This window comes from Manis javanica, chromosome 1 (assembly GCF_040802235.1).
Source record: "Manis javanica isolate MJ-LG chromosome 1, MJ_LKY, whole genome shotgun sequence".
NCBI classification, from domain to species: domain Eukaryota; kingdom Metazoa; phylum Chordata; class Mammalia; order Pholidota; family Manidae; genus Manis; species Manis javanica.
Genome location: NC_133156.1, coordinates 99,835,071 through 99,862,008, shown reverse-complemented (window position 1 = coordinate 99,862,008; position 26,938 = coordinate 99,835,071). Strand labels below are relative to the sequence as shown.

The 26,938-nt window shown below is 36.4% G+C and overlaps 1 protein-coding gene across 8 annotated transcripts in view; it reads left to right on the top strand.

The window, feature by feature from the left end:
* Positions 1–23,727, top strand: part of SREK1 (splicing regulatory glutamic acid and lysine rich protein 1) — a 54,282-nt gene extending 30,555 nt beyond the window's left edge. For 7 of the 8 annotated variants that reach the window (XM_037026109.2, XM_073235612.1, XM_073235615.1 and 4 more), the window contains 3 exons: positions 4,151–4,246; positions 19,486–19,633; positions 21,561–23,727. In XM_037026109.2, the coding sequence (XP_036882004.1) occupies positions 4,151–4,246; positions 19,486–19,633; positions 21,561–21,707 (391 nt within the window). In that variant the 3' untranslated portion in view covers positions 21,708–23,727. The remainder of the gene's footprint in view (positions 1–4,150; positions 4,247–19,485; positions 19,634–21,560) is intronic. The other variant, XM_037026110.2, reaches the window with a different exon arrangement.
* Positions 23,728–26,938: the final 3,211 nt, after the last annotated feature.

The window sequence follows — 26,938 nt, the reverse complement described above, 5'->3', positions numbered from 1 at the left end:
AGATCCACCAGACAGAAAATAAGGACACAGAAGCACTGAACAACATACAAGAACAGATGGACCTAATAGACATCTATAGAACTCTACACCCAAAAGCAACAGGATACACATTCTTCTCAAGTGCACATGGAACATTCTCCAAAATGGACCACATACTAGGCCACAAAAAGAACCTCAGTAAATTCAAAAAGATTGAAATTCTGCCAATCAACTTCTCTGACCACAAAGGTGTATAAAACTGGAAATAAATTGTACATAGAAAGCAAAAAGGCTCACAAACACATGGAGGCTCAACAACATGCTCCTAAATATTCAATGGATAAACGACCAAATCAAAATAGAGATCAGGCAATATATGGAAACAAATGACAACAACACAGAGCCCCAACTTCTGTGGGATGCAGCGAAAGCTTTTTATGAGGAAAGTATATAGCAATCTAGGCCTATTTAAAGAAGGAAGAATGATTCCAAAAGAATAGTCTAAAGTCACAATTATCAAAATTGGAAAAAGAAGAACAAATGAGGCCTAAAGTCAGCAGAAGGAGGGACATAATAAAAGATCAGAGAAGAAATAAATAAAATTGAGAAGAATGAAACAATAGAAAAAAATCAATGAAACCAAGAGCTGGTTCTTTGAGAAAATAAACAAAATAGATAAGTGAGACTTATTAAGAGAACAAGAGAATCAATCAGCACACATCAACAGAATCAGAAATGAGAAAGGAAAAATCATGACGGACCCCACAGAAATACAAAGAATCATTAGAGAAAACAACGAGAATCTATATGCTAACAAGCTGGAAAACCTAGAAGAAATGGACAACTTCCTAGAAAAATAGAACATTCCAAGACTGACCAAGGAAGAAACAGAAAATCTAAACAGACCAATTACCAGCAATGAAATTGAAGCGGTAATCAAAAAACTACCCAAGAGCAAAGCCTCCAGGCCAGATGAATTTACCGCAGAATTTTATCAGACATACAGAGAAGACATAATACCCATTCTCCATAAAGTTTTCCAAAAAATAGAAGAGGGTGGAATACTTCCAAACTCATTCTATTAATCTAGCATCACCCTAATACCAAAACCAGACAAAGACCCCACCAAAAAAGAAAATTACAGAGCAATATCCCTGATGAGCGTAGATGCAAAAATACACAACAAAACATTAGCAAACTGAATTCTAAAATACATCAAGAGGATCATACAGCATGATCAGGTGGGATTCATCTCAGGGATACAAAGATGTTACAGCATTCGAAAATCCTTTAACATCATCCACCACATAAACAAAAAGAAAGACAAAAACCACATGATCATCTCCATAGATGCCGAAAGGCATTCGACAAAATTCAACATCCATTCATGATAAAAACTCTCAACAAAATGGGTATAGAGTGCAAGTACCTCAACATAATAAAGGCCATCTGTGATAAACCCACAGGCCGCATCAAACTGAATAGCAAGAAGCTGAAAGCTTTTCCTCTTAAGATTGGGAGCAAGACAGGGATGCTCACTCTCCCCACAAATAGTTCTAAAATTCATATGGAACCACCTAAGATCCCAAATAGCCAAAGCAGTCCTGGGAAAGAAGAATAAAGTGGGGGGGCATCTCGCTCTCCAACTTCAAGCTCTACTACAGAGCCACAGTAATCAAGACAATTTGGTACTGGCACAAGAATAGAGCCACAGACCAGTGGAACAGAATAGAGACTCCAAACATTAACCCAAACATATATGGTCAATTAATATACGATAAAGGAGCCATGGACATACAATGGGGAAATGACAGCCTCTTCAACAGCTGGTGTTGGCAGAACTGGACCAGCTACATGTAAGAGAATGAAACTGGATCATTGTCTAACCCCATACACAAAAGTAAATTTGAAATGAATCAAAGACCTGAATGTAAGTCATGAAACCATAAAACTCTTAGAAAAAAACATAGGCAAAAATCTCTTGGACATAAACATGAGCAACTTCTTCATGAACATATCTCCCCGGCAAGGGAAACAAAATAAAAAATGAACAAGTGGGACTATGTCAAGCTGAAAAGCTTCTGTACAGCAAAGGACACCATCAATAGAACAAAAAGGCATCCTACAGTATGGGAGAATATATTCGTAAATGACAGATCCAATAAAGGGTTGACATCCAAAATATATAAAGAGCTCATGCACCTGAACAAACAAAAAGCAAATAATCTATTTTAAAAATGGGCAGAGGAGCTGAAGAGACGGTTCTCCAAAGAAGAAATTCAGATGGCCAACAGACACATGAAAAGATGCTCCACATCACTAGTCATAAGAGAAATGCAAATTCAAACCACAATGAGATATCACCTCACACCAGTAAGGATCGCCACCATTCAGAAGACAAACAGCAAGAAATGTTGGTGAGGTTGTAGAGAAAGTGGAACCCTCCTACACTGCTGGTGGGAATGTAAATTAGTTCAACCATTGTGGAAAGCAATATGAAGGTTCTTCAAAGAGCTCAAAATAGAAATTGCATTTGACCCAGGAATTCCACTTCTAGGAATTTATCCTAAGAATGCAGCATTCCAGTTTGAAAAAGACAGATGCACCCCTGTTTATCAAAGCAGTATTTAGAATAGCCAAGAAATGGAAGCAACCTAAGTGTCCATCAGTAGATGAATGAATAAAGAAGATGTGGTACATATACACAGTGGAATATTATTCAGCCTTAAGAAGAAAACAAACCCTACAATTTGCAACAACATGGTTGGAGCTAGAGGTTATTATGCTCAGTGAAATAAGCCAGGTGGCGAAAGACAAGTACCAAATGATTTCACTCACATGTGGAGTGTAAGAACAAAGATAAAAGTGAAGGAACAAAACCGCAGCAAAATCATAGAACCCAAGAATGGACTAACAATAATCAAAGGGAAAGGGGACTGGGGAGGATGGGTAGGAAGGGAGGGATAAGGGGGGGAAGAAAAGGGGCATTACGATTAGCATGTATAATGTTGGGGGAAGGCATGGGGAAGGCTGTGCAACACGGAGAAGGCAAGTAGTGACTCTATAGCATCTTACTGCGGTGATGAACAGTGACTGTAATGGGGTTTGTGGGGGGAACTTGGTGAAGGGGGGAGCCTAGGAAACATAATGTTCCTCATGTAATTGTAGATTAATGATACACAAAAAAGTGTAGACAAAATGTTTCATTAGCTAAGAATTAACTTACTTAGGTAGTATGGAGAACTTGAATTCTAGAGAATTTGCTTCTTTATGCTAAATGGCCACTAATTATCAGAGCTTCTTGTGAAATAGATCATTGGATACATTAATCATTTAATAAATGTATTCTCATACCTCATCTATAGTATGATATCTTGAAATTCATTGTTTCTAAGTTGACCACCCTTACACATGTAATTACACTAGTAATATTGAGTTTGCATCATTTGCTAATAGGTTAAGCAAAATACTTTTTAATAATAGTAAGCACTGTTAATCTATTTGGAAATTATTTCTTACTGTCATATTTAAATCCCAGCTTTTATTTGTTATACTTTTTTCCCGACAACTTTTACAATCAGTTTTAAGTGATTTAAACAATAGTAATGAAATAGTAGGAGGTTGGAGGGTAAAGTAATTTCTCTGTATAATGAAAAGTAAGTACTTTTTTAGAGACACTAAATATTTGGGTCTAGAAAGCTCACATTTTGCAAGCCAGCTTATCTTCTGTTTCTTGAAAGGATCTGTTAACTTGTTAAATTAGTCTACAGTGGGGCAGCTTTTAGCTAGATATGTGACAAAGGATCTGATAAACGAAACATGTTTTAGATGCTGAAGAAGAACCTACTTGAGAGAAATGAAATGTCCATGAGTATTTTTTACTACTTAAGAAATTATTGTTCAAGTAAACCAAATAAAAAGGGAAGTCCTTATGCTTCCTTTCTAATATGAACTCTTAGATGTTTTTGTGAGTCTGTAAAATCTATGGTTCATAATTTGATCTGCAGTAAAATTCTGTAGTGGAACATGCTTATAAAGGACATGAATTTAGACTGGTCTCTAAAGAATACTGTTCACTTTAGAGCATTAAGGACCCTTGTGCTTTTGTTTGTTTTAATTGCCTTTTATTGAAAATTGCTGTTTTTCTAAATGACAAATCTTTGACTTTCAGGGAAAGGCGTAGGAGGAGGAGCAGGAGTTCTTCTAGATCTCCAAGAATATCAAAAGCCATAAAAAGGAAATCATCTAGGTCTCCATCCCCCAGGAGGTAGGTTAAAAGGCCAAAACTAAGGAGGTAGCAGGAGAAAAAAATTCTCGTTGATTTGTTATTTAAACTTTCTTTTTTGAATAAGTAATATGTATGTATTGCCTGGTTTAGAAATCAAAACAGTATAAAAAGTTACACATCAGTAGGTCTTGATGTACCCAAATCTATTCTGTTCCTGTAAGTAATGATTCCTAGTTTTGTATATAGATACAAAATTAGAGTATATAACTTTTTTCCCATCTTACACAGAAGGTAGCAAAAAATATGCTCTTGTATACTTACTTTTGTCACGTAACTACCAGAAGATCTTCCCATATATGTGTGAGAATGTGGCTTCGTTCTTTTTTATAATTGCATGGACCTCATCATATGGCAATACTTTGTTTTATTTAAATAGCCTGCACTAGAATGGGTTTTCTTAATTTTCCTATTGTAAATTATCAAATGCTGAATGCATAGCTTTGGACTTAAATTATTTTATTGTGTGCAAGTAAAGTATGCAGGAAAATCTTCCAAAAATGATATTTTTGACCAGAGGTTTTTACAATATTTTTGTAGTAGTGAGAGAGAATTCCACTATTGCCCTACGAATTGGCAGCAGTTTGTACTTTAACCAGCTATGTATGAGAGTACTTGTTTCTCTACAGCTACAACAGATGATGCTAGCAGAAGCTGCCGATTTTTGTCCATCTCATAGATGAGAAATAGTATCAGTATATAGTAATTTTAGTTGCATTTTCTTAAGAGTGAAGGTGACCAACTCAAATGTATTTGAAGGCCATTTGTATTTCCTTTTCTGTAAATTGTCTGTATACTTTGCCCATTTTTCTTTGGAGTGAGTTTTTTAAGTCTAAATTTTCTTTCTTTCTGGGACTCTCTTGTATTAGGGAGATTATTCTTCAGTGATTTCAAGTATCCTAGTTTATCATTTCTTTATAGAAATTGTTTATGGACTTGATTTTACAAAGTTTTTGATTTTTATGTTAACTTCTTTTTCTTTCATGACTTCTAGATTTTGAGTTACAAAGTTAACAAAGGTCTTCCCTATTTCAAGGTTATAATGAATTCCCTCATTGTTTCTTGTACTCTTATGGTTTTGTTTTTTACATTTAAATCTTTGATCCAAAAAGAGTTTATCCTAATGTACAATGTAGCATATGGGTCCCATTTTATTTTATTTTTCAATTGTCTCTTTATTGTTTCAATACCATTTATTACAAACTCAGTTTTTCTGTGTTGGGAAAACTGGATAGCTACATGCAAGAGAATGAAACTGGATTACTGTCTAACTCCATACACAAAAGTAAAGTCAAAATGGATCAAAGACCTATATGTAAGACATGAAACCATAAAACTCTTAGAGGAAAACATAGGCAAAAATCTCTTGAATATAAGCGTGAGCAGTTTTTTCCTGGACATACCTCCTTGGGCAAGGGAAATAAAAAATGAACAAATGGGACTACATCAAACTAAAAATCTTCTGTACAGGAAAGGACACCAGCAGCAGAACAAAAAGGCATCTTACAAACAAAACAGCAGCAGACCAACAGACTTCAAGATGGGACTAGCTGTTAGGTTACCAAAGGGGAGGGGTTGGGGAAGGGGGGTGGTGAGGGAGGGAGAAGGGGATTGAGGGATATTATGATTGGCACACATGTTGTTGGGGGGATCATGGGGAAGACAGTGTAGCACAGAGAAGGCAAATAGTGTCTCTGTGGCATCTTACTACACTGATAGACAATGACTGCAATGGGGTATGGGGGCAACGCAATAATATGGGTGAATGTAGTAACCACATTGTTTTTCATATGTAACCTTCATAAGAGTGTATATCAATAATACCTTAATAAAAAAATTTAAAAAGGCATCCTACATACAGTAAGGGAAAACATGTTTGTAAAATGATTTATCTGATAGGGGTTAATGTCCAAAATGTATAAAGAACTCATATGTCTCAACACCAGAAAAATAACCCAATTAAAAAGTGGCTTTTTCCAGTTTATTATTTCCAATAATATGGGTTACTGTTGAGCAAGAAACCAATATAAGAAATATATTTCTTCCAAAGAAGAAAAAAACAGCCAACAGGCATATGAAAAGATGCTCCACATCACTAATTAGCAGGGAAATAAATGCAAATTAGAACCACAGTGATACACCACCATGCACCAGTTAGAATGGTCACCATATGAAAGACAAGATATAAGTGTTGGTGAGGATGTAGAGAAAAGGGCACCCGCCTACACAGCTGGTGGGAATGTAAATTGGCATAGCCACTGTGGAAAGTAGTATGGAGGTTCCTCAAAAAATGAAGAATAGAATACATCTAGGAATTTACCAAAAAACCCCAAATCCCTGATCCAAAAATATATATGTATCACTATGTTTATCAGTGCGTTATTTACAATAGCCAAGTTATGGAAGCAAACTAAATGTCCATCAACAGATGAATGGATAAAGAGAATGGTGCATATACACAGTGGAATATTATTCAGCCATGTAAAAGAAATCTTGCCATTTGAAACAACATGGATGGAGACCTAGAGGGTATTATGCTCAGCAGAATAAGCCAGGTGGAGAAAAACGAATACCATATGATTTCATTTACGTGTGGAATCTAAAAACAAAACAAGATGAACAAAATGTCAGTATATTCATAGACACTGAGAAGTGACTGGTGGTTAACATGGGGTGGGGTGGGAGAATGAGGGGAATAAAGGGGCACAAAAATTCTCACAATATCAGCTGGTCGTTGAGATAGTAATACAGCATGGAGAACGTAGTCGATTTTGTAATATCTTCCTATGTTGACAGTAGTTGTACTAGTGGGGATGAAGTGGGGGTTGAGCAAGAAACCAATATAAGATACCAGTGATACTTCGATTAAAAAACTCAGTTTTTCTAACACAAATTTGGTATGTTGCCTTTGTCATATACCAAATTTTTCTGTTTGGGTTTATTTTTGGGCCTTCTGTGCTGTTGGATTGGTTTTATGATTAGAGTACCAGTGCCCCCTGCTTTTAATCACTCAGATTATATACTATTTTTTAATGTGTAGTAAGGCCTGTTCTCTCCTTCACCTCCATTGCTCTTTGAGCTTTCTGACCATTCTTGTATGTTTTTCCATTTGAATATAGTAAGAGTCAGTTGTCTAGGTTCTAGAAATTAAACCTGTTGACAATTTGTGTTACAGTTGCATTAAATTTGTTAATTAGGGAAAATTGATAAATAGATTTATTAATAAATAAAGCTTTATGATGGTGAGTCTTCAAATCCAGAAATGCGATATATCTCCTTATTCAGGCCATCCTTAGTGTTTCTAAGGAATGCTTCAGTGTTTATTTCATACAGATTTTTTCTGTTTATTCCTAGGTTTACTTTTTTGTTGCTTTTGTAAATGAGGTCTGTCTTTCCTTATGTCATCTGGTTGAGCATAGGAAGGTTACTGATTTCTGTATATTTATTTTTTTAGCCTGTTAACCTAACTGATTGGTCATAGTTTTTTGGTTGGTTTTCTAGGTGTACCAAAGAGAAATTTATAAAAAGCCTTGCTGGAGTGTAAGGAGCATGTTTTCCAGCATGGATCCTCTATTTATTTGTCTTTTTGTTTATTTGTTTTTAGGTGTGAATAATGGAAAGCATAGGATGTAGAGGTAGACCATATTTGTATATTAAAAAAAAAGTATTTGGCTGATGAAAGTAAAACTTCTCGAAGTTGTGAACTCAGATTAGACAAAAATATATTCACATTGTCACTCCATCTGTTTCTTTCGCCTTACTCCCCATTCACCCTCTGTAAATGATCACTTTGTTTTTGCAAACTTAAGCATATACATACATTTGAATTTCTCCTTCACAGAAGACAGCATGCTATGCGTATATACACATGCATACTTTGTGTATACTCGGTGACTATACCCAGTCCTACCTCTAAACTGAGGATAATACACATATTATAAACTTCACCCTTTAAAATTTTCATTTCAGTGGTTTTTTTTAGTATGTTCGCACCAACCATCATTGCTAACTTTATTTCAGAACGTTTTTTGTCACTTCAAAAGAAAGCCTGTACCCATTAGCAGTTACTTCTCACAGCTCTTGGCAGTTGCTAATCTATCTATTGTCTCAAGTTGCCCGTTTTGGACATTTCATATAAATACTCATTTAATGTGTGTGGTCTTTTGTGTCTGGTTCTTGGACTAATATAATGTTTTCAAGGTTCATGCATGTTGTAGCATGGATCGTATTTCCTTTTTATCCATTGTATAGATGAAATTGTGTTTTATTTATCCATTCATTAATTGATGGACATTTAGTATTGTTTCCATTTTTTGGCTGTTGTGACTAATGTTGCTATGGACATTCAGGTATAAGTTTTTGTTTGGACACATGTATGCATTTCTCACAGGCATATACTGAAGAGTGGTAATACAGTAACATTCTAGTTTTGTGAGAAACTGCCAAACTGGTTTTCCAAAACAGTGGCTGTGCCATTTTACATTTCTGTTAGCAGTGTATGATGGTTCCACTTTTTCCACATACTTACTGACACTTAGTTATTATCTGTCAGTTATTATCAGTCTGTGATTGTAGTCATTTGAGTGAGTGTTTTTGATTTTCATATCTCTCATGATTAGTGATGTTGAACATCTTTTCATGTGCTTATTAACCATTTGTATGTCTTTGGAGAAATGTCTACTCATTTTTGCCCATTTTTAATAGGGTCATTTGCTGTTAAGTTGTAGGAATTCTTTATATTCTGGATATTAATCCCTTACCAGATAAATGGTTTACAAATATTTTTCTCCAATTCTGTGGGTTGACTTTTCACTTTCTTAATAGTATCCTTTAATGCACAAATGTTTAATTTTGATGAAGTCAAATTTATCTATTTTTTTTTGTGCTTGTACTTGTTGTCATATCCAAGAAATCATTGCCAAGTCCAGTGTCATGAAGATTTGATTTTCCCCTGTGTTTTCTTTGAAGAGTTCTGTAGTTTTAGCTTGTACACTTATGTCTTTGATCAATTTTGAGGTAATTTTTATATATGGTATAAGGTAAGGGTCCAACTTCATTCTTCTGCTTGTGGATATATGTGGTTTTCCTAGCACCATGTGTTGAAAAGGTGGTCCTTTTCCCATTGAATGACCAAAAATCCTTGTCCAAAATCATTTGAACTATATATGTGAGAGTGTTTTTCTATTCTGTTAGATTGGTTTGTATGTCCTTATGCTAGTACCAATAACACTGCTTTGATTACTGTAACTTTACAGTAAGCTTTATAATCAGGAATTGTGAGTCTTCTGCCTTTATTCCTTTTTTAAGGTTGTTTTGGCTATTTAATGTCTCTTGAGATTCCGTATGAATTTTAGGATGGGTTTTTTCTATTTTTGCTAACAATGCCAGTAGGATTTTGATAGGGATTACATTGAATCTGTAGATGACTTTGGCTACTGTTGTTATCTTAACAGTGTGAGTCTTTGATCCATCTCTGTGGATGTCTTTCCATTTATTTGTCTATTTCTTTTAGCAGGTATTTTGTTGCCTCTGTTGAATTTATTTCTAAGAATTTTATTCTATTTGATATGGTTGTTACTTTGACTTTAAAGATTTGTGTATAAAGATACACATACAAATATGTTGCAGGTATTATTCTTGGTTTGTTATTTCCCTTTTGAATGTACTCTAATGGTAGGTTTTGCCTTGGAAAAGTTTTATATAGGCAAATTTATCAATCTGGAATTTGAGAAAAAATCTTTACAGATGGTAACTACACTTGACATTGGAATTTAATAATTCATATAATTGATGAATTGCTAAGTTGTTCATCTGAAACCAATATAATATTGTATGTAAACTATATTCCAAGAAAAAAAACATAAATCTTTCCAATCACACACTGAACTGAAATTACCACCATTTTCTTCTAGTATTTCATTTTTAAAAATTTAAGTTTCGAATCCATTTGAATATATTACATATGCGGAATGAGATACAGATTCAGTTTTATCACTTCCCAAATAATAGTCCAGTTGTCTCCAGTTCTTTTATTTATAAAAGATTGTCTTTTCTCCAGTGATTTCAGGTGCCCCCTTTGTTATACTAAATTTTCATGTGTACTTGGGTCTGTTACCTAATGTCTTTGTTCTACCAACCATTGTGCTTATTTTTAAACTCTCCATAATTGGGAGAAAAAAGTTTAGAGTTCCATGTTAGAGCTACTTTGAGTAGAAGCTATCTGTTAGACGCTGATACAAAATAAATGGTTTTTTCCTCTAATTTTAAGGGTGTGTTTTTTCTATAAATGGAACTTATCCATTCTGTCTTTTTTCTTTTTTCTGAGAGGACATCTCTCATATTTATTGATCAAATGGTTGTTAACAACAATAAAATTCTGTATAGAGGGGTCAATGTTCAATGCACAATCATTAATCCATCTCAAGCCTAGTTCTCACCAGTCTCCAATCTTCTGAAGCATAACGAACAAGTTCTTACATAGTGAATTAATTCTTACATAGTGAATAAGTTCTTACATGGTGAACAGTACAAGGGCATTCATCACAGAAACTTTCGGTTCTGATCATGCATTATGAACTATAAACAATCAGGTCAAATATGAATATTCATTTGATTTTTATACTTGATTTATAGGTGGATCCCACATTTCTCCCTTTATTATTATTATTTTTATTTTTAATAAACTGCTGAAGTGATAGGTAGATGCAAGATAAAGGTAGAAAACATAGTTTAGTGTTGTAAGAGAACAATTGTAGATGATCAGGTGTGTGCCTGTAGACTATGTGCTAATCCGAGCTAGACAAGGGCAATAAAACATCCATGGATGCAGAAGCTTTCTCTCAACACAGGGGTGGGTGAGGTTCTAAGCTTCACCACTGTTGTTCCCCAATTTCTCACCTGATGGCCCCCCTGCAACTGTGCCTGTCTTAGGTTGTTCCTCCCTTGAGGAATCTTACCCGTCTCTGGCTAACCAGTCATCTTCTGGGGCCATACAGGGAAATGTAAAGTTGGTAAGTGAGAGAGAAGCCATACTGTTTGAAAAGGTTAGCCTTTTACTTCTTTGCAGATTTATGCCCTGTGGCTTCTATGCCCAGCACTTGTCTCGAGGTATCCTTCCCACCTGGAGGTATTATGATACTCAGTAAATTCGATATAAGGCACAAATTCTATTTAAGGGTTGTAATTAGGAAGGAAGAAGAAAAGCTATAGAGGTAGCATATGGAAGAAAACATGGGAGGATTGATTATTTCTTTGACATATCTTCTTGTAGAGTACCATAAGTATGTATAGGTTTTAAACTACTAACTAACTTGCGCACACATATTAACATAATAGGAATACGGTGACATAAACAAAGCAAATCTATAATTACCAGCCATCTCCAGTGAAGCCAAGAAAACTCTTTAGGCACCCTAGGCATTTGTGAAAATTTGTCTATGATATGATGGATATTGTCCAACTGTACTTGAACAGTCTGAGAGAAATCAGATAAAGCAACGCATTTCTGGGATCTGTTCACATCCCATATGTTCTTTTAACTGTAGATAGTCTATAGTCGTAAGATTTTGGAGCGCTACAACTTGCACCCCTCCCAACTCCTGGTTGAGTTCCAACAGTACAGATCCGGTCAAATTCGTTGTCTCACTGTATGCACATGCCAGCCTAGACAACTCCCTCCTCATTCCAATGGCAAGTCCAGGAAACGGTGGGGTGGACGCAGCCACAACTGCAGCATCGCCCGGATCCCTGTGGAGGCTTTTTGATGATCATCCCCCGGCACGAGTCCTCCAGAGAGTGCTGATGCTGGAAGCTCCTCCTCATATCGTATCTTAGTTCATTCTCTGGGTAGCCAAGCTAGGCCTTGATCTTCTGCATAGAAACAAACAGACCCTTTGCGCACACTTTGACATGCCCTCTATACCGCTGTGTAGAATTCATTGGAGGTCAGCACACAGGAACTGCTTTTTTTTTTAATTAAGAGAAAGGAATATTATCAGAAAAGAGTAGTACCTCCATAGCTGATCATCTGACACCCTTTAAGTGATCAACATTAAGGATATTTAAAGCATGTGTTAATCTTTGATTTACCAATTGTTTTATCCTATCAAGGAGTAATCCCCCTGTTCTTTCTTTCTTTCTTTTTTTTTTTTAATCTTTAATCTGTACTTACATGAAGAATACTATGTTTACTATGCTCTCCCCTGTATCAGGTCCCCCCTAAAAACCACCTTACGGTCACTGTCCATCAGCTTAGCAAAATGTAGAATCACTACTTGTCCTCTCTGTGTTGTAGAGCCCGCCCTCCCCTTTCTCCCTTCCCCCCTATGCATGCTAATCTTAATATCCCCCTTTTTCTTCCTCCCCTTTGCCCCCCCTGCCCACCCATCCTCCTCAGTTCCTTTCCCTTTGGTACCTGTTAGTCCATTTTTGGTTTCTGTAATTCCGCTGCTGTTTTGTTCCTTCAGTTTTTCCTTTGTTCTTATACTCCTCAGATGAGTGGAATCATTTGGTATTTCTCTTTCTCTGCTTGGCTTATTTCACTGAGCATAATACTCTCCAGCTCCATCCATGCTGCTGCAAATGGTAGGATTTTTCCTCTTCTTATGGCTGAGTAGTATTCCATTGTGTATATGTACCACATCTTCTTTATCCATTCATCTACCGATGGACATTTAGGTTGCTTCCAATTCTTGGCTATTGTAAATAGTGCTGCGATAAACATAGGAGTGCATCTGTCTTTCTCAAACTTGATTGCTGCGTTCTTAGGGTAAATTCCTAGGAGTGGAATTCCTGGGTCAAATGGTAAGTCTGTTTTGAGCATTTTGATGCACCTCCATACTGCTTTCCACAATGCTTGAACTAATTTACATTCCCACCAGCAGTGTAGGAGGGTTCCCCTTTCTCCACAGCCTCGCCAACATTAGTTGTTGTTTGTCTTTTGGATGGCAGCTATCCTTACTGGTGTGAGGTGATACCTCATTGTAGTTTAAATTTGCATTTCTCTGATAATTAGCGATGTGGAGCATCTTTTATGTGTCTGTTGGCCATCTGTATTTCTTTTTTAGAGAACTGTCTGTTCAGTTCCTCTGCCCATTTTTTAATTGGGTTATTTGTGTTTTGTTTGTTGAGGCGTGTGAGCTCTTTATATATTCTGGACGTCAAGCCTTTATCGGATCTGTCATTTTCAAATATATTCTCCCATACTGTAGGGTTCCTTTTTGTTCTATTGATAGTGTCTTTCGCTGTACAGAAGCTTTTCAGCTTAATGTAGTCCCACTTGCTCATTTTTGCTGTTGTTTTCCTTGCCCGGGGAGATATGTTCAAGAAGAGGTCACTCATGTTTATGTCTAAGAGATTTTTGCCAATGTTTTTTTCCAAGAGTTTAATGGTTTCATGACTTACATTCAGGTCTTTGATCCATTTTGAGTTTACCTTTGTATATGGGGTTAGACAAAGGTCCAGTTTCATTCTCCTACATGTAGCTGTCCAGTTTTGCCAGCACCATCTGTTGAAGAGACTGTCATTTTGCCATTGTATGTCCATGGTTCCTTTATCAAATATTAATTGACCACATATGTTTGGGTTAATTTCTGGAGTCTCTAATCTGTACCACTGGTCTGTGGCTCTATTCTTGTGCCAGTACCAAATTGTCTTGATTACTATGGCTTTGTAGTAGAGCTTGAAGTTGGGGAGTGAGATCCCTACTTTATTCTTCTTTCTCAGGATTGCTTTGGCTATTCGGGGTCTTTGGTGTTTCCGTATGAATTTTTGAATTATTTGTTCCAATTCATTGAAGAATGTTGCTGGTAATTTGATAGGGATTGCATCAAATCTGTATATTGCTTTAGGCAGGATGGCCATTTTGATGATATTAATTTTTCCTAGCTATGAGCAGAGGATGAGTTTCCATTTGTCAGTGTTCCCTTAAATTCTCTTAAGAGTGACTTGTACTTTTCAGAGTATAAGTCTTTCACTTCTTTGGTTAGGTTTATTCCTAGGTATTTTATTCTTTTTGATGCAATTGTGAATGGAATTGTTTTCCTGATTTCTCTTTCTATTGGTTCATTGTTAGTGTATAGGAAAGCTACAGATTTCTGTGTGTTAATTTTGTATCCTGCAACTTTGCCGTATTCCAGTATCAGTTCTAGTAGTTTTGGAGTGGAGTCTTTAGGGTTTTTTATGTACAACATCATGTCATCTGCAAATAGTGACAGTTTAATCTCTTCTTTACCAATCTGGATTCCTTGTATTTCTTTGTTTTGTCTGATTGCTGTGGCTAGGACCTCCAGTACTATGTCAAATAACAGTGGGGAGAGTGGGCATCCCTGTCTGGTTCCCAATCTCAGAGGAAATGCTTTCAGCTTCTCGCTGTTCAGTATAATGCTGGCTGTGGGTTTATCATATATGGCCTTTATTATGTTGAGGTACATGCCCTCTATTCCCATTTTGCTGAGAGTTTTTATCATGAATGGATGTTGAATTTCGTCAAATGCTTTTTCAGCATCTATGGAGATGATCATGTGGTTTTTGTCTTTCATTTTCTTGATGTGGTGGATGATGTTGATGGATTTTCGAATGTTGTACCATCCTTACATCCCTGTGATGAATCCCACTTGGTCATGGTGTATGATCCTTTTGATATACTGTTGAATTCTGTTTGCTAATATTTTATTGAGTATTTTTGCATCTACATTCATCAGGGAATTGGTCTGTAATTTTCTTTTTTTGTGGGATCTTTGCCTGGTTTTGGTATTAGGGTGATGTTGGCTTCATAGAATGAGTTTGGGAGTATTCCCTCCTCTTCTATTTTTTGGAACACTTTAAGGAGAATGGGTATTATGGCTTCTTTGTGTGTCTGATAAAATTCCAAGGTAAATCTGTCTGGCCCCGGGGTTTTGTTCTTGGGTAGTTTTTTGATTACCGTTTCAATTTCTTTGCTCGTAATTTGTTTGTTAAACTTTTGTGTTTCTTCCTTGGTCAGTCTTGGGAGGTTGTATTTTTCTAGGAAGTTGTCCATTTCTTCTAGGTTTTCCAGCTTGTTGGCATGTAGGTTTTCATAGTAGCCTTTAATAATTCTTTGTATTTCTGTGGGGTCTGTTGTGATTTTTCCCTTCTCATTTCTGATTGTGTTGATTTGTTTTGATTCTCTTTTTCTCTTAATAAGTTTGGCTAGAGGCTTATCTATTTTGTTTATTTTCTCAAAGAACCAGCTCTTGGTTTCGTTGGTTTTTGCTATTGTTTTATTCTTCTCAATTTTGTTTATTTCTTCTCTGATCTTTATTATGTCCCTCCTTCTGCTGACTTTAGGCCTCATTTGTTCTTCTTTTTCCAGTTTTAATAATTGTGATGTTAGACTATTCATTTGGGATTGTTCTTCCTTCTTCAAGTGTGCCTGGATTGCTATATACTTTCCTCTTAAGACTGCTTTCGCTGCATCCCACAGAAGTTGGGGCTTAGTGTTGTTGTTGTCATTTGTCTCTATATATTCCTTGATCTCTATTTTGATTTGTTCGTTGATCCATTGATTATTTAGAAGCATGTTGTTAAGCCTCCATGTGTTTGTGAGCCTTTTTGTTTTCTTTGTGGAATTTATTTCTAGTTTTATACCTTTGTGGTCTGAAAAATTGGTTGGTAGAATTTCAATATTGTGGAATTTACTGAGGCTCTTTTTGTGAGCTAGTATGTGGTCTATTCTGGAGAATGTTCCATGTGCACTTGAGAAGAATGTATATCCTGTTGCTTTTGGATGTAAAGTTCTATAGATGTCTATTAGGTCCATCTGTTCTAGTGTGTTGTTCAGTGCCTGTGTGTCTTTACTTATTTTCTGCCCGGTGGATCTATCCTTTGGGGTGAGTGGTGTGTTGATGTCTCCTACAATGAATGCATTGCAGTCTATTTCCCTCTTTAGTTCTGTTAGTATTTGCTTCACATATGCTGGTGCTCCTGTATTGGGTGCATATATATTTAGAATGGTTATATCCTCTTGTTGGACTAAGCCCTTTATCATTATGTAGTGGCCTTCTTTATCTCTTGTTACTTTCTTTGTTTTGAAGTCTATTTTGTCTGATATTAGTACTGCAACCCCTGCTTTCTTCTCACTGTTGTTTGCCTGAAATATGTTTTTCCATCCCTTGACTTTTAGTCTATGCTTATCTTTGGGTTTAAGGTGAGTTTCTTGTAAGCAGCATATAGATGGGTCTTGCTTTTTTATCCATTCTATTACTCTATGTCTTTTGATTGGTGCATTAAGTCCATTTACATTTAGGGTGACTATTGAAAGATATGTACTTATTGCCATTGCAGGCTTTAGATTCGTGGTTACCAAAGGTTCAAGGTTAGCTTCTTTAGTATCTTACTGCCTAACTTAGCTCGCTTATTGAGCTGTTATATACACTGTCTGGAGAGTCTTTTCTTCTCTCCCTTCTTATTCCTCCTCCTCCATTCTTCATATGTTGTGTGTTTTGTTCTGTGCTCTTTTTAGGGGTGCTCCCATCTAGAGCAGTCCCTGTAGGATGCCCTGTAGAGGTGGTTTGTGGGAAGCAAATTCCCTCAGCTTTTGCTTGTCTGGGAATTGTTTGATCCCACCATCATATTTAAATGATAGTCGTGCTGGATACAGTATCCTTGGTTCAAGGCCCTTCTGTTTCATTGCATTAAGTATATCATGCCATTCTCTTCTGGCCTGTAGGGTTTCTGTCGAGAAGTCTGATGTTAGCCTGATGGGTTTTCCTTTATAGGTGACCTTTTTCTCTCTAGCTGCCTTTAAAACTCTTTCCTTGTCCTTAGTCCTTGCCATTTTAATTATTATGTGTCTTGGTGTTGTCCTCCTTGGATCCTTTCTGTTGGGGGTTCTGTGTGTTTCCGTGGTCTGTTCGATTATTTCCTCCCCCAGTTTGGGGAAGTTTTCAACAATTATTTCTTCAAAGAGACTTTCCCTTTTCCTCTTTCTTCTTCTTCTGGTATCCCTATAATACGAATATTATTCCTTCTGGATTGGTCACATAGTTCTCTTAGTGTTGTTTTGTTCCTGGAGCTCCTTTTATCTCTCTCTATGTCAGCTTCTATACGTTCCTGTTCTCTGGTTTCTATTCCTTCAGTGGCCTCTTGCATCTTATCCATTCTGCTTATAAATCGTTCCAGGGCTTGTTTCACTTCTGTGATCTCCTTCCTGACATCTGTGATCTCCCTCCGGACTTCATCCCATTGCTCTTGCATTTTTCTCTGCATCTCATCCCATTGCTCTTGCATTTTTCTCTGCATCTCTGTCAGCATGTTCATGATTTTTATTTTGAATTCTTTTTCAGGAGGACTGGTTAGGTGTGTCTCCTTCTCAGGTGTTGTCTCTGTGATCTTGTCTGCCTGTAGTTTTGCCTTTTCATGGTGATAGAGATAGTTTGCAGAGGTGGTACAAGTGACAGCTGGAAGAGCTTTCCTTGTTGGTTTGTGGCCTTCCTCTCCTGGGAGAATAGCGACCTGTAGTGGCTTGTGCTGGGCAGCTGTGTGCAGACAGGGCTTCTGCTTCCTGCCCGTTTGCTATGGAGTTTATCTCCGCTGTTGCTGTGGGGTGGCCTGGCTGGGGCTGCTCCTCCAAAATGGTGGAGCCCCGTTGGAGGGGGAGTGGCCGGGAGGCTATTTATCTCCGTAATGGGCCTCTGTGTTCCCTGCTGCCCAGGGGGTTAGAGTGCCCAGAGATCCCCCAGATTCCGTGCCTCTGGGCTAAGTGTCCTGTCCTGCGCCTTTAAAACTTCCAAAAAGCACCCTCCAAACCAAAACAACAGCAACAAGGAAAAAAGAAAAAAAAAAAAGGAAGAAACACACGATTTTCTTTGTCCTCAAGCGCCCGTCTCAGGCACCCGGTCACCCGTCTTGCTGCCTTGTTTCCCTAGTATTGGGGTCCCTGTCCCTTTAAGGCTTCCAAAAAGCACTCGCAAAAAAAAAAAAAAAAAAAAGGGAGAAACGCGCAATATTGTTTCTCCTCAGGTGCCGGTCTGAGGCACCTGCTCACGGGTCTTGCTGCCCTGTTTCCCTAGTATTGTGGTCCCTGTCCCCTTAAGGCTTCCAAAAAGCACTCGCCAAAAAAAAGGGGAAAAACGCGCGATATTCTTTGTCCTCAGGCGCCAGTCTCAGGCAGCTGCTCACCGGTCTTGCTGCCCTGTTTCCCTGGTATTGGGGTCCCTGTCCCTTTAGGGCTTCCAAAAAGCACTCGCCCAAAAAAAAGGAAAAATGCGCGATTTTCTTTGTCCTCAGGCGCCCGCTCACCGGTCTTACTGCCGTGTTTCCCTGGTATTGGGGCCCCTGTCCCTTTAAGGCTTCCAAAAAGCACTCGCCAAAAAAAAAGAAGGGAAAAACGCTCGATTTGCTTTGTCCTTAGGCGCCAGTCTCAGGCACCCACTCACCGGTCTTACTGCAGTATTTCCTTGGTATTGGGGTCCCTGTGCCTTTAAGGCTTCCAAAAAGCACTCGCCAAAAAAGAAAAAAAAATTGCTCTGGTTTCTTTCCACCCGCCGGGAACCGGCGGGAGGGGTGCTCGGGTCCCGCCGGGCCGGGGCTTGTATCTTATCCCCTTCGCGAGGTGCTGGGTTCTCGCAGGTGTGGATGTGGTCTGGATGTTGTCCTGTGTCCTCTGGTCTCTATTTTAGGAAGGGTTGTCTTTGTTATATTTTCATAATTCCATGTGGTTTTGGGAGGAGAGTTCCGCTGCTCTACTCATGCCTCCATCCTGGCTCCGCCCCCCCATTCTGTCTTTTTAACTTTTGCTCTTTAATTCATGGTGAACAAGGAGGGCACATGACATAATTGGTTCTTTGAAGTTCCAAGTTTTGCTAGTAGTAATTCAGCCCTTCCAGGATGCCACAGCTGATTCTTTTTTCTTTTCATTCCTTTCTGCTTCCTCATTTTTTGCTTTGAAAAGGTGGGTTATAACAGACTGTTTTATTTTATCCTAATTATAGTAGATAAATCATCAGTGTTTTCAGAATGAATAAATTGACAATACCAAATTGTGTTTTATCTGAACACATGGTGGCCTCTGCTATTTAAAAAACATTAATGGGGGTAGTGGGTAGAATAGGTAGGGCTGTAGGACCCATTTATGTCATTTGGTCAAACCAGGTTACTGACATGCTTATTTGCAATGCATTAGTCTAGATAGGAGTATTTTCAAGAATTTAGTAGGTCTTTAATTTTTTAGAAGTTACTGACATTGTCAAATATTCTTATAGCAGAAATAAGAAAGATAAAAAGAGAGAAAAAGAAAGGGACCACATCAGTGAAAGAAAAGAGAGGGAATTCCGTTCAGCCTCTACAAGGAAGAGTTCTAATGATAGAGATGGGAAGGAAAAGTTGGAGAAGAACAATACTTCACTGAAGGTAAGCCACAGTCATTCCATTTTTTGACTTTGAATAATAAATAATTGAGACTGTTCTTTATTGCACAGAAGTAGTTTTAGACTTTTTAAAAGTTCTTTGAGGGTAACGGTGTCTTATACATTTTTGGAATTCTTTCTGTTTATTAAATGTATAGTTTTTTAAACTAAATTTTTGAAGGGATGAGAGCTAGTTAAAATTTAAGCAGTTGCATTCTTTATTTTAGAGAATAAAGGAGTGGCATACAATAAGAATTGTTAGACCATTTATGGGTAACAGATATATCTGAATTTATACCAAAATTTCTACTAGATGGCATTTTCCTCAGTATATTTTAGCAACTTTAATAGATGCTGTTACTTGGTTTTTGTAGTACATATACTAGGTTTGTTAAATTAGTATAATTAATAGAAAACCAAATTCCACAACAAATATTTTAAGTACTTGTGAATTAATGTTAATTTCCTCATTATACCTGTAACTGTATTTATATTTGGGTATCAATTATGAGTTCTGGAGCTTTCATCTTAAATATTTATTCGCTTGCTGATAGAGGGTTATCGTCCTTGAAACAGTAATAACATCTCTTGAGTATTTACTGTGTGTTAGGCACTGTCCACATGTTCTCATTTAATTCTCCCTCAAGCTGAGGTCAGACTTTGGACTGAACAGTCTTTGTTAGGAGGAAGAGTGACTTCTCTTTCATATTCCCTTATTTTTGCTTCTTTGGTACCCAAGATTACAAATCCATCTTGGCATCTTTGGGAACCATTTTACTCTTTCGGCAGATCTGCCCACTTTATCAAGTCAGTCAGCAACATTTATTGAACGCTTTCTCAGAATTTCTGTTCATCTGTTTTATTCAAATTTAATTTCCATGGCTTGTCCATTGTTTATAAGAAGTACTCTCCTAGGTTTTCTGGACTCCATTTCCAGTGTGGGGATTTCCCCCAATCACACATACACAAACACCAAGCAGTTCTCAGACATGGTCAGGGTATCCAGGAATTTAACTCAATTTTGCCACTATCTGCCTGGACATAACATCAGATTTCACAGGTGAAGGGTTCAGTTCTGCAAGACAGACTCCCCCATCCCCTACTTCAGATGCCAGTGGCAAGCTCCAGGCTGTTACCTGTACATTTGGTCACCTGGCTACACATTAGAGGGTCCAGCAACCTCCTTCTTCTCAGGTTTGAGCTCACAGAACTCAGGGAAATATGTTTACCAGTTTATTAAAGGATATGATAAAGGATATGAATCAAAAGCTAGGTGAATAAATAAATAAATAGGATGAAGTCCCCAGTAAAGTTTTGTGTGGAACTTGGGACTCAGCTTCTTGGTATGTGGAAGCATTCAGGTTCCCCAAGCATAGATTCTCTCTGGGAAAGGGAAAAGGCCAAAACACTGTTTTCTTGGGATTTTATGAAGGCTTTATTGCATAGTCATGATTGACTAAGTCATTGGCCACTGGCTGATTCAACCTCCAACCCCTCTCCCTTCCCCGGAGGCTGGGGGCTCAGGGGGAAGGAAGATAGGGTGGACTGAGGGCTCCTACCCTCTAATCACTTGGTCCTCCTGGCAACGAGCCCCTACCCTTGTGTTGGGTCCAAAAAGTCACTTTCATCATTAACAGGATACCATTCCCATCTTTATGGCTCTGAAGCCTTTTCAGTGGCTGTGGTTGAAGACCAAATATATCTGAGAAATATATTTTGGTTCATCTGAATGATGAAATACATATTTCTTATAAATCATTATATCACAAGTACAAAGGATATATTGATATGTTTTCATATTGTATTTAGGTGAAAATTAGTGAAAGATAATATCGTTACATTCACAAAAGATAAATATTTTAGCCATAACAGATGCAATAGTAGGCAACTCTTGAGAAAGGTATTAAGCGCATACTATAATATCATTGTAGGAAAAGGAGCACAACAAAGAACCAGATTCAAATGTGGGCAAAGAAGTAGATGACAAGGATGCACCAAGGACCGAGGAAAACAAAGTACAGCAAAACGGGAGTTGTCAGCCAAATGAAGACCTGTCTACCAGAACAGCAGCAGTATAGGACCTGACAAACACACCTCCTAAACACATGCTGGAATAAAATCCAAAGCTTTTAATTCTCTCAACAAGATGTTAAACAGGAAAAATCCAGTTGAGTATAAAGATAAGAGCTAACAGCTTTTCTAGTTGTTAGGTGACTTTGTGGCCATCTTGTTTACTGAGTAAGAAAATAAGGCATGGAAATAAGGCGTGAAAATGACAGATGTTAACCCAAACTCCTCATCTTTTAGAACTTGCATTTCCACGGTGGCTGACACACTTGTCATGTGGTTTGTTAGTCTTTGCCAAGAACCGTTACAAATAAATGGGGCATCAAAGTCCAAATTTGAACTGTCCAGACTGGAGATAAGCATTGGAGGCTCTTAAAAAAAAAATTCTAGTTAATGAATTTTGTATTGTTTTACTTTTTTTTAAATTTCAATATATAGATGGATGATGTGCTTGAAATCGGTGCAAATATATATACACCCTTGTAAGTGCAGAGTATGTAAGAAATTTTAACATTTACTTCACAGGTTTTACAGTGATTGTGTTAAGTTCTCACTATTGTGGTTTTTTTTGTTTTGTTTAGGACAACAGTTTTTCTTTAAAATAGTTTTACAGATTAAAATTGCTTAAATAAGTGGATTAAAAACAACTGACAATGCATGCTACCATTCTCTTTCAAAAGGAAGAGCAACTGTGTTGAATACTAATAATGTATTAGTATTCAGTGTGTAGAATCATTGGGTCTCCCCACAAAGTAAGCATTTCTTCTTTAACTTTATATTTCCTAGTTTATTATGAATAATATTGCAGTGTGTGTTGTCAGCTGTAGATGGCAAATGTGCCATTTTAAAAAGAAAATTGGGTTTTCAAAATGGGCTATGGGAGCACAAGCTGAAGCTTTAGTGCCTTCTACAATGTGGTATATATCTGTTTTCTAGAATTTTATATGTGCCAGTCATTCTCAATTCATTCAGAATTTAGGTGGATATTCTTTTCACTCCCATAGAGACGTGTGCAAGCAGTATGTCAGAAGAGCTTACATAGTTCACCTAATATGAGAAGGGAACTCCTGTTTTCAAGAATGACTTTAGAGCTTAAACAACAATGCAGTTTTGGGACCATCAGTTCTATACTGTGATAACTGAAAATGAAGCATGTTCTTATTTTACTTAAAGCCAACTCCTTAGTTGTCTACATTGGGTGGCCTTAATTATTACCTCTCAATCATTGTCTCGTAAATGATGTGCAAAGGAGATCATGTAAAGGAGAATACATCAAGTTATTTGTTTTTTATCTTTAAGGATATGTTTGAGTTTAAAATACAGGTCATCCGTAATTTATAGGCTCACTTTTTGCAGAAAGTATGCAAGTAGTAAAATGACAATATTGCTAATATTTTTCCCCAAAGCCATAACTCAATTGTTTTCAGAATCCTTTTCATTATTGGTACATTTCCAAGAAAGTTATACTATTTAATTAGCATGTTATTTAAAAATCAAGTATAATTACTTTAATACAATCTAATACAATCAAATTACTCAGTTGCCTTACCTCATGGGAAGAGTTACTTATAGATTTAAAAACTGAGTAGCACATCAGTTACTTGGTTTCAACTTGAGTTTTCTTTTAATGTTAATACTATTGAAGCTGAAGTGTTCAGTGAAGCATACAAAGAATTGCCCCTATTTCAAGTAATGAAACCTGGTTTGTTCACAAAGCTGCTTAATTACTCTTCATGTGTTCAGAGTTAGTGTGGTTTTTTTTCCTCCCCTTTTTGTCACTATGTACATTAAAATTTTTGAAAATGCTTTACTATGTAAAGTATAGATGGTCATTTTAATCACTCAACCACATACGGTTGGCTGGTAAACAGCTTATTCTGATAGAAGAGTGGGTGCATATGAAAGATTGTGAAGGAGTGGGTGTCCTGCATCAACACCTGTCTTATTTATGAAATGTAAGTAGACTAGAGCAAATGTTGGAATCTTTGCTATTTTCAGTACAATTTATCTCTAATAAAGCTAAGTGTTTTAGAGGAAAGTATTGTGCATTGCAAAACAGCATCTTAGTTTCATCCTGTTTTTGTTTTAGTTGGCATAGAAATTGTTTTGATATGGAGAGTGAGTGTGTGGTGTCTATGAAAAAAATCATTTAAAGCTTGAATGTTTCTTATATTCTGGAATCTTTTAATAATGGTTTTTAATGTTGGTAATTAACATATTTAATTTAGTCCTGCTGCTAATTACTTTTCTTCCTGGTGATATTTATTTGGCTTTAAAAATCATACTAATCTTGAGACACACTGATTTGTAAAAAGTTGGGCATGAGTAGTAATACAAGAGATCTGGAGGAAGTAAAATATTTTCTTAAATGGGCTCATGAAAATAAAGATTTCTAGGGTTGTAGAGGTATTGGGGGGTATGTGTATGAAAAATACATATTTTCTCTTTACTTGAGCTGATGATGTTACCATTTGCTTACTATTTTCTTTCAAGGTATTTTGTTTTTTCTTTAAGACCATTCTTTTTCATCCCAGGTAGATGTCAGGAAAACTTGAGGTAAGGCCAAGAAGACAGCTGTTTTACACTTGGTACCGTCTGTAATTATCTTTTTTAGCTTGATTATATAGAGAGTACACTCTGTTCCTTAAATTGTAGTTGCTATTCATCATTCTAGACAAATTCTGTTGTTCCTTTTGTTCTTGCTTGTATAAGATGGTCCTTCATAAACTAACCAGTTTTCAAGAGAGAAAACAAATACAAATCCTTAACTTCTGCAACTGTCTCCTTAGTTATTATTTTCTGTCTAATTTTAAACACTAGGCAGTCAGCTTATGATTTTTTTTGTTTTAGAGTTCTTTTTTCAAGAGGTTCAGTATATATATGCTATTTTGATTTGCAGAAGTGTCAGAGACTTAAAGTTTGACATGCTCAATTAAAAATAACTGGCGTTTAGAATGAATTTTCTTTTATCAAGAAAATAATTTCTTTTGTGGTATTAGTCATTTTCAGGGCCCTCATTCGTTCCTGTGTATATCTTACTATCTTTATCTTAAAATTAGAAAAAAAGAACCTTTATTCAAATCTGCTCTCAACTGAAGATAATATTCAAACTTAAGGATTGAAATATATTGTAGTAGGCTTTTAAAAGTTTTTTAAAAACCAATTACAAATAATATTAGATTTAAATATTTCTGTAGTTGAATTAGCAATTCAAATGAATCCTTTTGGAGGGATGCATTGAATAACTTTAGCATACTATATTTTCATTAAGCTAGTATTTGATTTTATCTAGGTGGGTTATGAAGTAGAGCCATTTCCACCAAGAAATTATGTTCCTTATGTGTTTAAATATTTAAAACTTTCACTGCCTACATAGTATTTTCTTGTGTTTATTTACTAATGTAATATTCATTTAAAAGTGTTTATTTTCAGATTTCAAAAGTTAGTGCTCTTAAAAGGCTGAATTATATTTCTGAAAGCAGGAGTTAAGAATAATGTAATAAAATAATCTTTTAAAGTAAAATTGACTTTCTTATTTAATTTTGGGTTTGTGGGTGAATTTTTCTTTTTAAATATCCTTATATTGGTGATTCTGCCTCAAGATTGATACATTATTTTAAAAAGAAAACTAAATCTATTAGTGATTTTTGATCCCTAATTCAGTTTGGTTGGATTAAGTGACTAAATAACTGGATTTCTATCCATTCCATTTCAAGATAGTTTTATAATTTCTAGCAGTTACTTTATTACAATTGTTAGTTTAACCATAACATTTCCTAATACATTGTTTTTAAAAGTAGGTTTTTATTGTGTTGTCTAACCTCCAAATTTGTAACTAGCTAACCTTTTAATTTTGAACATTGCCTGCTTTTAAGAAACAACATATTTTGCTGCTAAAATTTATTTTCCCAGGATTGGAATGGACTAATAGTTCCCTCCATTCTTGATTAATTTCTTTTTGCTAAATAAATAATTTCTGAACTATATATTATATAAGTAAGTTCAAATTCATGAAAAATACTGAAAATTCAGTTGAGATTGAGTTCTACAAGTTTTAGGTTACTAGTAGGTAAAAAATGATTGGGGAACAATCTACAGAATCCCATGATTTCCACAGATGATTACGTTTGGGTATACTATGTAGTTGTATAGGTAGTTCAGTTTAAGATTTAAGTGTTACTCTGCTTAATCTCAATAGATGAGTACAGTAGTGTTCTTTACATAATGCTATGGATTATCAAGGGAAGAGTTTAAAATGTAAACATGCTGCATAAGTGGTGTATATTTATATATTTATATGAGTAGGGCTACTTTTATTTCTCAAATGATACTGCTATTGTGTTGCTATACTTTTAATAAAATAAAAATCCTAAACTCTTGCCACTGTTGCATAGTAATTTTACCTATTTCTGAGACATTTTTTATTTGCATATTTACAGGTTATTTTGTAACTGGAAGGTGGTATAATGCTCTTACAGGGTTTGAGCCTACCAAAATAGAGTTCTTTGAACATTTCTTTATGTTGTATGTCAGTAACTCTAGTCAAGGCTTTGCATCTTGAACATTTTGTAGTGTTCTAGTAAGTGATACCTGCTTTTTGAATCTCCCTTTTGGTGACAGAATCAACTTCTTACTAGGGTGTTTTGTGCAATAAAAATTGTCACTGCTTGTTTTCTAACAGCAAGTGGATTCGATTGCCTTGTGTTCATCAGAAGTGTAGCCTCCATTTGGCTAATGAGCTGTGTGCTCAGGGTGGTCATTTAAGTGATACTGTATTAGTTTAAAGTGCTTCTTCAAAAGAATTAATTAGCTAATGGATGTGTTGATTTAGAATCCTATATGAACTCATGGCTTAGTTGGTCCAGATATGAGGCTATACATAGTGATTTCTTCAGCCTTGTTGTTTTAGCTGCCTTCTGTGGTTAAAGGCTACGAGCCATATGGTTTCCTGGTGAACTACATGTATGGGGTCGGGTGGGAGTGAAAGAAGAAAGGTCCTTTAAGTACACCCCTTGCCAGTAGTGAGTTTGGGCTTCTCCAGGTGTGACTTCCACAGGACTAACTTAGAGGAATGCCAGGTTGAAGTAGGAGGCACATTTGATAGCAGACTTAGAAAATGTCTCCTAAATAGTTTTTTTTTTTGTGTGTGTGTGTGTGTGTGTTACTATTAAATAGTAGTTATTTGAGTATTATTACAGCATATTAGTTTTTATAATTATTTTATTTTGGAAAAATATCCTAA